The 14,514-nt window shown below is 40.3% G+C and overlaps 1 protein-coding gene across 3 annotated transcripts in view; it reads right to left on the bottom strand.

Moving 5' to 3' along the window:
• Positions 1–235: 235 nt before the first annotated feature.
• Positions 236–14,514, bottom strand: part of NR3C1 (nuclear receptor subfamily 3 group C member 1) — a 61,430-nt gene continuing 47,151 nt past the window's right edge. For all 3 annotated transcript variants that reach the window (XM_065643764.1, XM_065643766.1, XM_065643765.1), the window contains exons 6-9: positions 13,342–13,486; positions 7,742–7,872; positions 5,102–5,259; positions 236–4,244 (exon numbers count right to left, since the gene is read on the bottom strand). In XM_065643764.1, coding sequence (XP_065499836.1) covers positions 4,092–4,244; positions 5,102–5,259; positions 7,742–7,872; positions 13,342–13,486 — 587 coding nt within the window. In that variant the 3' untranslated portion in view covers positions 236–4,091. The remainder of the gene's footprint in view (positions 4,245–5,101; positions 5,260–7,741; positions 7,873–13,341; positions 13,487–14,514) is intronic.

Genomic DNA, 14,514 nt, shown 5'->3' with positions numbered 1-14,514 from the left:
GCAAGGTGCGGGAAACACAAGTAATGATTTCCAATTAAATTACTAATCTGAAATGAATTATAAGAAATTCTCTCACTCTAGAACTACCGCAGCAATAATTTGCTTTAGTATAAATAATTTTTGCATATGAGGTGAATAATGAAAACAACATAAATTAACTGACTCAGTTGTCAGAACCAATCTTTTCCAGGCACACAGCAAAAACTCTACAAAAGCGTTTTGGAGCCATTTAATGAAAAAAACAGAATTTTATTATATGGTTTCTGTCCATTATTCGGCATTGCTGTAAATGGCTCACATTTACTGCAACTTCTGTACAAATGTGTGGCTTTGTATTACCAGAACAGCAAATTTAAATGAAAAAATAAATGTTCAACAACTCCACACAAGCTTTTACAGTCCAACATTTCACTGAGTAGGTGAAAACTACAGACTTGTTACTACAGAATTATTCAGCATGAATAAAAAACTACAACTTTTATTTTTAAACAGGAGTCACTGGTTTAATTTTCTTTATGCTAAAATTACTGTGATAAAAATAATGATTTTTTTTTTTTTTTAATAATGCCATACAGCGGTATGATATAGGATTTGTCGCCAGTATATACCCTTCGTTTAATATACAAAATAGAATAATGACACAGCGTTGACTCTATGCTGTTACGTGAGTTAGTTGGAGGTGGGGATATTTTCATACACAACAGCCGTTCCTGGGACACGGGAGCCTCTCGCTGCGGGAAGAGGCTCCAAAACCCTTTCCTACGTGACCCCGCCGGCTCCGCAGCCCCGAGCGGAGCGAGGACAGAGCTCACCTGGGCCGCGACACAGCCCCGAACAACCTCCCTGCGGGCCCGACCCTCCCGCCCTCACTCGCGCAACTCCAGGAATCGGGATTTCGCTGACGCTCATCCAGGCACTTCCTCCAGTTTTCTGCCTTTTTTCTGTGAACGGGGGGGCTGTCCCGCCCCCGCCCCGCTAAGGCCACCCCGGCCGGGGGTCGGAGCTGCCCCGGCCCCCGCGGACTCGTGCACTTTGTGATAAGGCACTAAGGGACCCGGTCGGGCTCTCGCTGCGGTGCCCGGAGCTGCTGCACGGGCACGGGCACGGGCACGGCTCCTCGCTGCACACAGCGACACGGCGCTGGGGACGCTCAGACTCAACGGCACGTACGGGACAATCGCTTTGACAATCGCTTTCTGCCAACATCACAGTCTCCTTTTTTTTTTTTCCTTAAACCCATAAACTAAAACTGAATATACAGGCACACAGACAAAAAGGGGGCAGAGCCTCTTCTCCTACGTTATCAGCTCTCAGGGTGATCGCTTGTTCACTGTGGTTACTTTCCTGCTGGCAAAAAAAATAAAAGTTTTGTATCTTTGCGTATCCACAAACGTCTGCGCGCACACACACGCGCTCCTTCACATGAGCATTAACTGAGGGATCTGGGGATGCAGGTTTTCAAGACATTCTCTACAGCAAGAAGAGTTTTCCTGTGAACTGCAGAGCCCACCTGAACCCAAGCAGACAACCTCCTATCTGCACCTCAAACGGGGCATCTGAATATTTCCATTGTGTTGGGCTGAAAGTCATAATTAAAATACTGAACTTTACCTTCACCGCTACAAAATGCACATATTCTTTACAGATCATTCAAAGAGAAGAGAATTATTATTTTTTTTATTAAAGATGATGTTTTACTCCAAAGTACTGAATATAGTATCTTTGTTTTTAATAGATATAACATTCAAAAAGAGATTTAAGAAAGGATGAAAATTTAGTTTCCTATTTCACTTGGAAACAAGCTTTTGCTGAACAACAGAAATGTACTAGTGTATTGTGAACAACCTATGCTCTCTATTTACATATTGCTGGTACCTGTATGCGGATTATTGCCAAATTCTTCGAGCTGTTCTGTTGCGGCAGTGAGGCTGTATATGAAATTACCCCGGTGCTCAGAGCTGGCTGCATGCACGCGCGTACGTCACATCGGTGCAGCGGCGGTCGGATTCAGCAACGGACCGTGACCGGTACCCAACCACAGGGACAGGAGCGCTCCAGCCAAGCTCCGACGTGAGCTTCTACACAGTGATTTGATAAACATAAAATCAACCCCCAAACCATCCACTGAACACAGGTTTTCCTTTCTACACAGAGAACTTCTTTGGATACTGAACACCGATGCCCTCAGTGCTACCTCCAGACAAACCACAGCGGGTACGGGTTACCATTCAGCATATTTGTGACCCCTACAAAAAATATAATTACATGTATCATGATAAAGCAATCTGTCATCTAAAAATCATCCTTATTATACACTATACAAGCTATTTTACAATCATTTAATAAATTGCTTTTAAAGCTGCAGTAGCCCTTCCCTTCTTTTCTCTGACCACGAATATACCGATTATACATATTTGAAACTATAACTAAATATAAAAATATATTAGGTTTTGTATTTTATCAGATGATCTTTCTCATTTCTATTACACAAATAATCTGGCCACTTTGAGTAAAAATCAAATTTTAGAGTGGCTTAGTAAATATTTAAATTTCGAGATACAGAAAATTGTTAAGGTGCACGTAGAAAAGGCTACTACAGCTTCTAAACCTTTTAAAATATAGTTATCAATGGCAACAAGGAGAAATCCACAAGACCTATGGGGGTTTTATGGCACGCTAGTCGGTGGGTGTGGGGGATGCAGCCTCACAAAGACAGAAAGGTCGACTGACGACTCCAAGACCACGACACCAGCAGCGGAGCTTTCCTGCTCCCCAGGAAAGAGGGCGAAGCCGTGGGCGACGGGTGGGGATGTGAAAATGGGTCAAAAACGCGGGAGTTTGGAGTCTGGGTCTCCAGAGTCCGCTCCGCCGGCTGCGCCGCAGGAAGGGCTTCTAGAATCGGCACAAGAAACAGAACAAAACCAACCGCGGGGCATCACTCCACGTCTGCCTCTTGAGTCAAGTGGTGGTTTGCCATAGATACTCGTACAATGGTAGATTTAAGTGTATAGAAAATGTGAGTTTCTCCACACAGAAGTAAACTTTTCTTAAGCTATGCATATTTTCCTGAAAATTTCCTGATGGGCAGTCAGGACTGATCTTCTTGGCATCAATGCAGCCCATGACTCTTATAGCTATGGCTGTTACATTATATGCAAAAATCAGGCGCTTTTTTTTTTTCAATATATAAAATAACCTGCTCATTTACATCCAGTTAGGACTGGGTTAATTTTCTATGAATCTGCATATCCAACACTTTTGCACATATACCAAAAGTATTTGTTTCACTCGCGTCTATTTAAATTAGATTTAAATTAGATTTTCTCCCACCCACCCTGGCCCTTAAAAAATGCCAGATTTTCATGGTCACTTTGACAGTTGAAAGCTATTAGGTTAGAAAAGCCCAACCCATTTTCACACGAATATACTCGAGGATTAATGTCTAGAGGTCATTTAGGAAAGCTACGAGCTGCCCCACCTTAAAAAACCAGCTGTACAATAGGCATCTTGAAGTATTACAAAAAAATTATGTAAGAAAAAATGAACAAGCCGAGTTCACGGTATATAAAGGAAATTGCTAAAACCAGACAGTAATAGCTATAAAAGGCACAACTTCCCTTTTCTGATATACACTTGTAAACTTTCTTCAGGTTACATGCATAAACCAAAATGCTACCTTAACTTTAAAAAAAAAATCCAAAACACTTTACGAAAAAAAAAAAAAAAAAAGAGCCTAGAAAATTGTCTCCAGCCAACTGCAGAAATTAATTAGCAGAATGTTCATAACACAGCCTCAGACCTTGTCACTGGTGGTTTTGATGCATCCATGGATGTTACACGAGGGGAGAGATACAATTTCTGACAAATGAGATTTATTTTCCTTTCCTTTCTCCCCAGCTATTTACCAAACGTGAGAAATTCGCTGCTTCTCTAGCCTAAATCTTGGCCCTCTGTAAACCACATGTAGTGCATAATTACAAAAGAAACACCGCTGCAAGGACAAAATTAACAAGTCTGGTAGGTTTTTTCTTTACAAAAAAAAAAGCTATCATTTGACGTTTTCTTAAGGCAACCCTTTTGTATTAAGGCAGTCACTTCTGATGAAATAGGAGCTTCTTGATATTTCCATTTGAATATTTTGGTATCTGATTGCTGATGATTTCTGCCAACATTTCTGGGAACTCAATACTCATGGATTTATCCAAAAATGTCTGGAAGCAAAAGCTCAGAAGATTTTCAACCACCTACAAGTGAAAAAGCAAAGAATTACTTTCAGGCGAATACACGGAGAAACACTATTAACCTCCATCCTTCCTTCTTCCCGACTTGCAGCGCAGGCCAGACGTGCACCGTTATCCTCATCTGAATTAGGAAGTCTTGTAAATGGCACTCTAATACAAAACAAGCGAACAGATCGTGCAGGGTCTTTACAAATCAGGGTCTTGTACCAATTCCCATTCTAGCATATAACAAACACATGTATGGAGAAGCTCAATGGGATCTTTCCAGGTGCTTGGTACACTAATTTTGAGGTGTCAGAGTTTCCCGTGCCTTATCCAGCTTAAACATCACCTGGACTGCTTTGGACTGCACGCACAGTTTAGAGTACACACTATGAAAGGAGACAGCCTGAATTCTGAAATTCCTCGCAAAACTGGACCACTACTAATACTAAAAATAGCACTGATGCGTTATTTTAATGCAATTTCAAACAATTCCATAGATCCTTGAACAGTTTGGCTCTGAGATACTACCAATTTCAAACCTCACACTTCTGCTACTACTGCAAAAACATTTAACACTTCAGAGTTCCTCCATTTTAAAGCAACATGATTTTTAAAAACTAAAGACACTGAAAATTACATGAATTATAAAATTAATTGCTGTGGAGTCCACTGCAAAAGTAGTCTGAAAGCACCATATTCACCTCTTTTAATAAACCTTTGGTTAGACAGCAGGGGAGCATGACTGCCTCCTCTGCGCCCCCCGATGCCCCCACAGTTATCCCTTTAAATAAATTTTAAAAAGGACAAAGGAGATTACTGTCATAACCCCAAACTTATTTATCTGGAATGTCTACAGCACTTGTCTAAGAACTTACATCATGCATAGAGTCCAACAGTTTAGTCAGCTGATAAAATCGCTGCCAGTTCTGGCTTGAGTTCCCTTCTCTTTTCACTATGGCCTTTCCCAGCTCTTTAATGTAGGTCATACGGATCTCTTCAAACAAAGATTGACTCTTCAGGCCTTCCTTAGGAACTGTAACATTGATACGAACCTTTAAGACATTATACATCTATGAATTGTGTCATTATTTAAGTTCTCTTACAGTAGTTACAAAAAGAAGGACTTAATGAAATGACAGCAGAGAGACAAGGGAAGAGAGTAAAAACGGAGTCAGATGACTCACCAAACAATTAGCATAGGACTGCTGGCAAAATAAAAATAATAATTAAAAAAACCCCAAAGGTAACTAACGAGAAATACAGCGAAGGGAACCGGACCATGGAGGCAACAACACTAAAGGCCTGGAAGTGCCTTGATGAAGAACCACCAGGGCTGGAGCTCCCGTGTCCTCAATGTCTGGGGAAACATGACATTGGAAAGATTCCATAAAAATTCTGTGTGCCAAGGAAGACCAAGGACAGGATCACAGGACGGCTTGGCTCGGAAGGGACCTCGAAATATCACCTAGTTCCAGCCCTCCTGATGTGGATCAAATAACGTGTCCAGGCAAGGCAAGGACAGAGACTGGACAACAACCCAATTGCCCAAGGCAGGCCGGAGCTCCTTGGCACAGAGGTGGGATGTCGTGACAGCGACGGCCGAGCAGCTGTGGGTTGGAAACGCAAGGTCTGGCGACCAAGGCCCGTATTGAGTCAGATTCAAACCCATGTTCAGTCCCTGTGTCTACATTCTCCTACTGGGACAGTCCTTCTGGAGGCCAAGGACTAGTAAATAAAGCAGGACAAATCGAGCATATGGACTCCAGTGGTCTTTAAGACGCTTGATTTGAAGCCTTTGATTGCCTTGGTGAAGCAAATGGAAAGAGCTGAAGATAAAGGAGAGACCTGAGGCAAAGCCGACTGAAATTGTCCCACTAAGGGACAATCCCTTCCTTAAAAAAACATGTTGCACTGTCAGCATCTGTGAGATGTCCGAGCGAAGTATCTTATCTGCCTTATCTCCATGGGAGATGACAACATGTCAACTGTTGCTTCAATAATTTAAATGGAAAAGGTCTGTGAGCTACATCTACGTGTGAGCTATGTGTCTGGCGCTCCTGTTTTACTCCTCTTCTTCCTCTTCTCTTGGCAAACTTACACAGAAACACGATAAGCATAAATTAAAATTGTCAGGTCATGGACTAACCCACTATACAAATTTCAGCTATTCGATTTTCAGAAGTTCCACAATGCACCACTTACACAATGTATGTACTCAAAAAGAAACGTGAAAATATATTGTCTTTCGCTGTAAATACAACAAAGAGGCCTTCTGCTGGTTAATGTCAATGCTTGCCACACCTCACTTGTGAATGGGCTTAATTCAACGAGTGAAGTCTCTTCCCCATTTCTGCCACGGAAACTCCTTTAAGGAAATTTCCAATTGCTGTAAGGAAAGTTGGCCTACACCACATCCAGAACACTTGAGGAATTTTCGGGAGAGGTTTCAGAAACTGCTTTAAATCGGCAGTTTCAAGTTCCTACAAAGCCCAGGGCAGCGTGGAGCCGAAAGTTTCCTGTGAAAAGAGCCCTTGTCCCGTGCTGGGCTGGGCCGCGGTCCCGCCAGGCGGGAGCAGCCGCCGTGGCCGCGGCCTGTGCCCAAACCCGGCACCGGCATCGCCGCGCTGCTCGCCACAGCCCCCTGCCTTCCCCTGGAAAGCACAAAGCTACCGAGTCCTCATTTGTTTATAAGAATTAATGCTGCCATTCACTGGAAATATTAAAGATAAGGAACATTTGAGCCCTCAGTGTAATGAACTAAAATATTTAAACTATTTGTTGTTAATCAGTACAGACGACAGAATTTCACTAAGCTGTGACTTGTTTTAACTACAGCATATTCTAGTGAACACATAAAAACCATCATGTAGTATATGAGATATTTGATAGAGTAGCTTTGGTATATTAGATAAATCTATCTCACAATATCTATTGTAAATCTACCATATACTTTTTAGATGCAAATGCAAAAAACTATAGTTGTATTTAACAATTTTTAAATAAGTTCTGGGGGGAGTTTGATAAATTTTTTGGGGAGAAACTGCTTTACTGGATCAGAACTTCCTCACAGGTGGTGGGTTTGTTTTGTTTTGTTGCTGTTTTTTTGTTTGGGCGTTTTTTGTTTGTTTGTTCCACGTGTGGTTTGTTTGGGTTTTTTTAAGGTATGTTATGGGCACAGAGTCACAGCTTTGCCTGTTTCTTTGGGTCCTAAACTCCCCAGCCAGTTTGTGATTTATATATTTTTGAAAAATTTTAAATTCCAATTTTGAGCTAGGCCCCTCTGTTGGACTTGGGAAGTTTTGAACACAATCCATAATATCTTTGCATGAATGTCTCGTATCTGTTAAAAGCAGAACTTCCTTTACTAACTCTATATGATCAGGTGCCAAGCAGAACAATTTGTCTTTTATTTGCTATCAGATACCTAAACACAATTTTAAACTACACGTGCATACTCATTAATACCAGCAAGTCAAACTTACATTGTTCACATAGGTATTTAACTATTCACCTACTTGTAGAGAGGAGAAGCAACGTTTTCATGCAGAGATACTCTTCATATGAGACTTGAAGCCGCGATAGCTCTCGGGCAACCATAAGCATGTGTTTGCATTGTTCATACATACAGGGTAGATTCATTCTCTGCCTAAGAAATAAGAATATAAAAATTAGTTACATGTCTAGCTATCTAAAAATTCTACACCTAAGTTTTCAAGACCTGTGGGGGTTGTAGAGGCAGATGACAAGCTAGTACGTGATCTGCCTGTCAGGAACACCATCTTTGGTTTTCCCCATGAACGCCCTGGGGGCGATTACCTTCCCCAGGACGCACAAACACGGGCTACAACAGCAGCACGACATGTGAAACCCCAGCGCTGGAGACAAGCCCGTCCTGACCGAGGCTCTGTTATCAACAGACAATGCAGGACAGTCCACAAACGACATAAAAATCAAGTTCAGTCACTGTGTGACAAACTTCTCGAAGTCTGGCAGTCCCAAAGTATTTAGTCCATATAAAGGACCGTGATGGTACACTATAGTAAGACATGAGATTTCTCTAATTCTTTCAATATCTTTGAGACGTCCACCTAAATTTAATACATATTTGCTCACTAGTGATTTGCATCAACTTGCTATAACTTCTCAATTTTCAAAGTTTCTTCATACTTCTCATATTCCTTTTATGTTCTTAGAAAGATGTCTAGTATTGCAATTAAATGTTGTTACCTTTATATGGTAATAATAAAGTTTCTAATTATAAATGGAAAGACATGTAGACAACCAAAGGAAAATCTTGGAACACACTTCCTTGGAATCAGAATGACAAATATTATGTATTTATAATTGTTTCCCTTTTATTTTTCTATTTTAATGAATCTCTGCACCAAGACAGGAACTCCTCCTTTTATTTAGTACCTCAGCTAAAGCAGCAACCCCCTTTACATGTGCTTTTACAGCTGGTTACCGTGAATACGGCACGATTACAGCTTTGGGTGGGAAATAAACGAGAACAGATTAATTATGAAGAGTGCAAGAGAGATTTATGCTTTTCCATGTAAGCTTTTGTAGAGAAAAAGACAGGCAAAACAGTACATTTCCAATGCGATGACTACACAATGTCTCTACAGTGATGCTAGCAATTAACTTTTCGTTAATGATGTGTCACCTTTTCTAAGACGTCACCTATTCCGTATTATAATCTAAACAAAGACACACACAAAACTGAATCCCAGTATAAGTTATAAGGGAAAACTAGTGTAAGATGTTCAGCCGTAGCGTGTTTCTCAGGACACTGGGCACAAAGCCATTATTTGGCCATTTGGCAAATTTTCTCCTAAACCCTCTGGGCTGTATCAAAGGGCATTTTACGCACTTCAAATTGAGTAATTTAAACACATTCTATGACAGGGCTCAGCAGTTTTCCTCATGTAAAACTATTACCATTTCTGGGCACAAGGTTAAAATAAACATTAGGAAATGGGTCAGCCTGTCGTTTATTTCTATCTGCTGCAAATGCAATCATCACCGCCACTCTGACAATCTGTATGAAGACATGCAGATTTTTGGTAATACCAAGGCTATGCAAATCGCAGTCCTCGGAAAAAAAAAGAAAAAAAGAAAACAGAAAAAAAAAGAAGAAAAAAAGAAAAAAAGAAAAGGAAAGCGTGACCGAGAGCTGCCCTCCCTGCAGAGACTGCTTTAGTGGTTGTACATCAAATCCAATTTGAACCACCTTGTTCTATAAGTATCTGATTTCCTCTGCTCTTGTAACCACCAACCTCAGAAAAGAACCCGTGAGATGGATGGTGAACCTCCTAGCAGTCAACAAATGCTATAGGAAATAATTTATTTTCATATCACAGCAACATTATAATCCACCCTACCCAGCCCTATCAGACTTATTACCTTAGGATATCCAATACGTGATAAACACTACTCAAATACATGAGCCGATGTACTTTTTCCTTCCCTCCCCCTCCAAATAAATTCTAAGACTACAGACATAAAAATGGAATATTCAATAAATATTCAGTTTTTAGGAGAAGACTGGTCAAATAACTACACTGCCAGCTCAAGACTTAAGACGAACAGAGTTTAATTCTCTTTCCCACCACAGACTGCATCAATGATACTCGGAAAATTCAATTACGGCGGAATCTCCGATGGTACTAATGAATAGTGGCATTCAGCGCTGCCCCAGCGAGTGCTACCTGAGCACTAAGCAAAACAAATCCACTGATTTCTGGGAAGCTTTTTGTGCATTCATGGTGAGATATTTATAAATGCTAAGGATCTGTCAGCTGAAAATGTAGCATGACAAACTCCTTCAGGGGTCAGACGGGTTCTTTATGTGCAGCCCGGTTACACACACTCGCCTGAAAAGCGTCAACATGAGCTCGTGGATCTTGAAACTCCCTATCGCTGTAAGTAGTAACTACGTAGAGTAGTACTGGGCAGGGCTGGAGAGGGATAAATGCAGGAAAGACTGCTGTTGCTCAGATGCTCCAGCAGATACATGGAACTAGAGAAAGTCTTATTAGCCCCATAAAGAACTCAATCTTAAAAAAAACCATATATTTTGCAGTTGTGTCCCTTTAAATCACCAAAGCTTGGAGAAGCCTTTGAAGCCAAAGAGTTTCTCATCCTGAAGCTGAAAACACTGAGTTGTACCAAACACGAGGACAAGTCTCTAAAGCCCAGAAACTGAATAAAATAAATGGTTTCTAGAAACTCATATGAAACCTAAAGAAAATTAAAATGGAAATAATTGCAGCTATCTGTACCCATGGCACTAGCAGGGGGGAGGGCACCGTGTGCTCTGCTGCGATGGGCTGTGCCCGTCCCCCCAGCCCCAGCCATGCACCCTCACCTGATTTACATCCCACCTGTATTTTTCTTATGACCCTTCTGAGGGTTAATTGTTATTAAGTAAAATGAAAGGAATTTTTTGGGTCAAAAGCAGGCTAAAAATATTTTAAAAATTCATCCTGAGATTTGAGTATGTGTAATTCCACATACCCCGTGAGGTGTTTATCGCTAATAGCATCACGGGATACATACAATTTTGTTTGATGTGTACACTCAAACTACCCACCAGAATTGAAAACCCATCTCTGTGAACGTTACCCCTACTTTGTAAGGCTGAAGTGGTGCAGGTCTGCACGGGGAGCTCAGCTCGGGTGAAGCTTGCAAGTTTTTGGCAAGTCCTCAAATTCTTTATCCTCCCATTTAAGAAAACCAAGTACATGGTCAGTGTAAAGGCTGTGGCTCGAAGAGACGGCAGCGCTCCTGGAATTACTGTATTCTTACAGGTGGGGGTAAAGACACGTAATTCTGTTCTAGCCCTCCACTGAAACATGCTTAGAAACTGCAATTAATCGATATGAAGTCAGAACAAATTCTTAGTTACAAATGAAAAATGTTCACATGAAGAACAGACTTGGAGAAGTGTCATTTGCAGATCTCAAAAATTACAAGTTTGAACAATTCATGCCTCCTTATCTGCACGCAGAAATCTGAAACTACTCAGCAGGAAGCCAAAAATCTGATGCAGACAGCTGCAGTTAACTGCAAAAATAACCGTGACCCTGGTTCTCAGACAGGCAAAATGAAGGTTCTCATTCTGTTACACATGTACCACCTATGTGTAACTGTACTTAGTGGAATCAAGCTTTAAAATTTATAAGGAAAAGTCACTCTTTTCCTATTATTCCAGAGAATTCACTGTAAAGTTATTAATATTAAAACTGGGTTTAGAATTATCAAATAATTGAGTTGTTTGGACTTTTAGAGGATGCTGCTTTACCTATTTATTTTATAATGGTTACCAGGTTTATAAAATATCTGGTTCTTATGTCAAATAAAGTTACACATCCGATAATGAAAATCCAAGTGCATTTTTTTCCTATGTCTCTTGTCGTTCCCCACATCCCAGCCCCGCTGCCCATCGCTCGCAGTGGTTTCACGTGTTGTTCAGGATTTGTCACGTTTCAGGCGGAGGCGGCTGGATTTTATTGATGAGCGGTACATAAAAAGTTACGACCAGAGAGTTTTACGGGGAAGCTGTAGCACACTGGAGAAGAGACTGCAGTTCCACATGCTTTATTGAAAACAAATGTCATTTTGATAAACAATTTATGTACCAAAACTGTAACTAGAATGAATTTGAAAATGATTATTTAGTATAATAGGATCACCCTTGCAGGATTTTGAGAAGTACCGGTACAAACTTGGCTGTAAAGCTCTGTGGTTTTGACCCACTGATAAAACAGCAGGAGACCTCTGACTGAAAGCAAATTAGATATTATTATGCTTATTAGTGACAATATCAATTATTTCAATTCCAGCACATGGAGATTATTTTACTCCAGAGACATATTCTAAGAACCTTAATAAATGTAAGTACACAGGTGGACCCTCCTTCCTCATCTACTCCTCAACTTTTTTTTAAAAAAATATTTATTATAAAGAAAGGATTACAGTTTATAAAAGCCTGGGAAAATATTTACATTGAAAAAATGAAGTTAATAAATATTCATTAAAAAGAAGTAATCTGAAATGTAAATGGCTGATCTCATAGAAAATGTAAGAATTACTTTTTTTTTTTTAACTGAAATTTGGGAGATTTGATACTGAAGTGCAACGGGAACAAAAATATTAAGACTAGGGTCTCAAAACATGCCCAAAGGGATTACTGTTGCCTCCATTTTAGAGACAGGAAAACAGAGACATGAATAACACTCGCATCACTTTTCAAATTATTGTCAGTGAAATTCTGATGCTAAAAATGTTCAGTGATTGCACGTGTCAAAGGCACCGTGTGACTGTATGTATTAGCTTTAGTCCCAACAAATGGACTTGGCCATTTCATGAAAAAAAAGAATGCCAAATCCACAGCAATAGCATCCAATTAATTGGAATCTGCAGATGGGTAAACTAGATTTTTAATGGCTCTGGCCAGCAACCTCAAGGATTTACAGAACATTTTCAGCAACTCATTCAGAATTTGAACATTGCAAGCAAAGTCATGGTGCAAGAAAAAAGATGACCAAATATTCCAGTAAATTCAACTTTTCTTGAAACTTGATAACACAGTTGAACAAAAAACCAAAAGTCAGTCAAGTCTTCCCATGTGCAATCTTGTCTTTTTAGCCAGAGTTTAATCAGGCTGGGACGGAGATGTTTAACTGGTCACGCACTCTGGTAGGACCACACTGTCACCTTACACAGCACACACACAGAACGCTGTGCAATCTGCCAGACTTTTCTCTCCATACCGGCTATACTCTTAGCTTCAACTGTGTTGGCTCTAATAGAATGATCATAATGAATGGTGCAGGGACAGTCACAACATGGAACATTTTAGTACACACACCTCCCACAAAAACTTCGTGATGTAAATACACTTAACCTCTAAAATACCTTTCTTTCATTTGACTTATTTAAAAACTCTAAGCAACCCGCTAAAAGAAAACCAAGTTGCACATGACAGACTGATCAGTGATCTCTGCAAGAATTTGCTGCCCTGTGATTCACCTTTCAAGTGCAAATCCCAAAATGCTGCACGGAGTCTGGAACCACCCGAGCACACAACCACCACCCACGTCTCACTTACTCGTTAATGATCAGGTCTGGTGCAAAGCACAGGAGGTTTCCATTGGACTGTTTGTATGATCTCCAGCCTAAAGCAAAGGCCATCAGGAACATCCACGAGTACTGCAGGAGGGTCATTTGGTCATCCAGATGCAAATTTCGGAAACCTGGAAAAATGAAAATTGAGGCGTGACAGTGTTAGTGGCAAAAAAAAGAACACTCCCCTAAGCTGGAAAAGGACCACGCTGATCTTCTGTACGACTTCAGTATTGTCAAGGTAGATTACCGCTTTTAAAAGTGTATTTGATAACAATTTCTGTAACTGTGATGATTGTACCCGAAGTAACAAAATTTCTTGCCATATTACAATCATCTGATTCAGCCAAGTACTTCAGATTAGGTTTTTTGGTGGAAGAAAAAAAGAAATTAGAACAGTAAGAGGTTTCTTATGAGCAAGTTCTTGGTAGACAAAAAACCCCACACTTTAAAAGGGAGGTGCAAAATTTCAATGCCATCTTCCAGCTACTGAAGTGACACTGAAACACTCAGGACACCATAAGGAATCCTTTGCCTATGCAAAATTTTGCACATGTAGAAATTAAACATTTATAACCACAAGACTCCAGTTACGTCTTCTGGACAATATGACTTTGCAGAGCTGTGAAAGGTTTGAATAGACAGCTACGGTGTAACTCAACCTCGAGCTGGTTTCAATGTGTAACTGTCAACCATACAAAACATATATAACATACAAAAATAAGCAAAAGAGCAACAGAAAGAGTAACTCTTGAACTGTGCACTATACATTATATTCACGCTTGAATCTGTACATTGCAAAATAAATTCTCAGCAGCCCATGTACAAAAGCTCATGCACACAAAGCCCTGGGCGTTGACAACCCTGATGTTTAACAGGATTTTCTGAGTTTTTGAGAGAGCAGTCTACTAGACAATAAATGGTTTAATGTCAGATTTTGTTCTTATTCAACAGCAATTGTACACTGAACTTACAAAATACGTATCACGTGAGTTACCATCATTAACTGCTTCTAATCTTCTAGGAATATGTAGAAGGAATAGCACCAATTAAACAACAAGAAAATGTGTGAAATCTGAAAACTGGTTCCTTAAACAGTCTTAAAATGTAGGCAGCTTTTAATTTGCAACACTAGTTCTGTAACATCCCAACTACATTC

Source organism: Caloenas nicobarica, chromosome 13, assembly GCF_036013445.1.
Source record: "Caloenas nicobarica isolate bCalNic1 chromosome 13, bCalNic1.hap1, whole genome shotgun sequence".
In the NCBI taxonomy this organism is placed as follows: Eukaryota; Metazoa; Chordata; class Aves; order Columbiformes; family Columbidae; genus Caloenas; species Caloenas nicobarica.
This window is presented reverse-complemented; position numbering and strand designations above follow the sequence as displayed.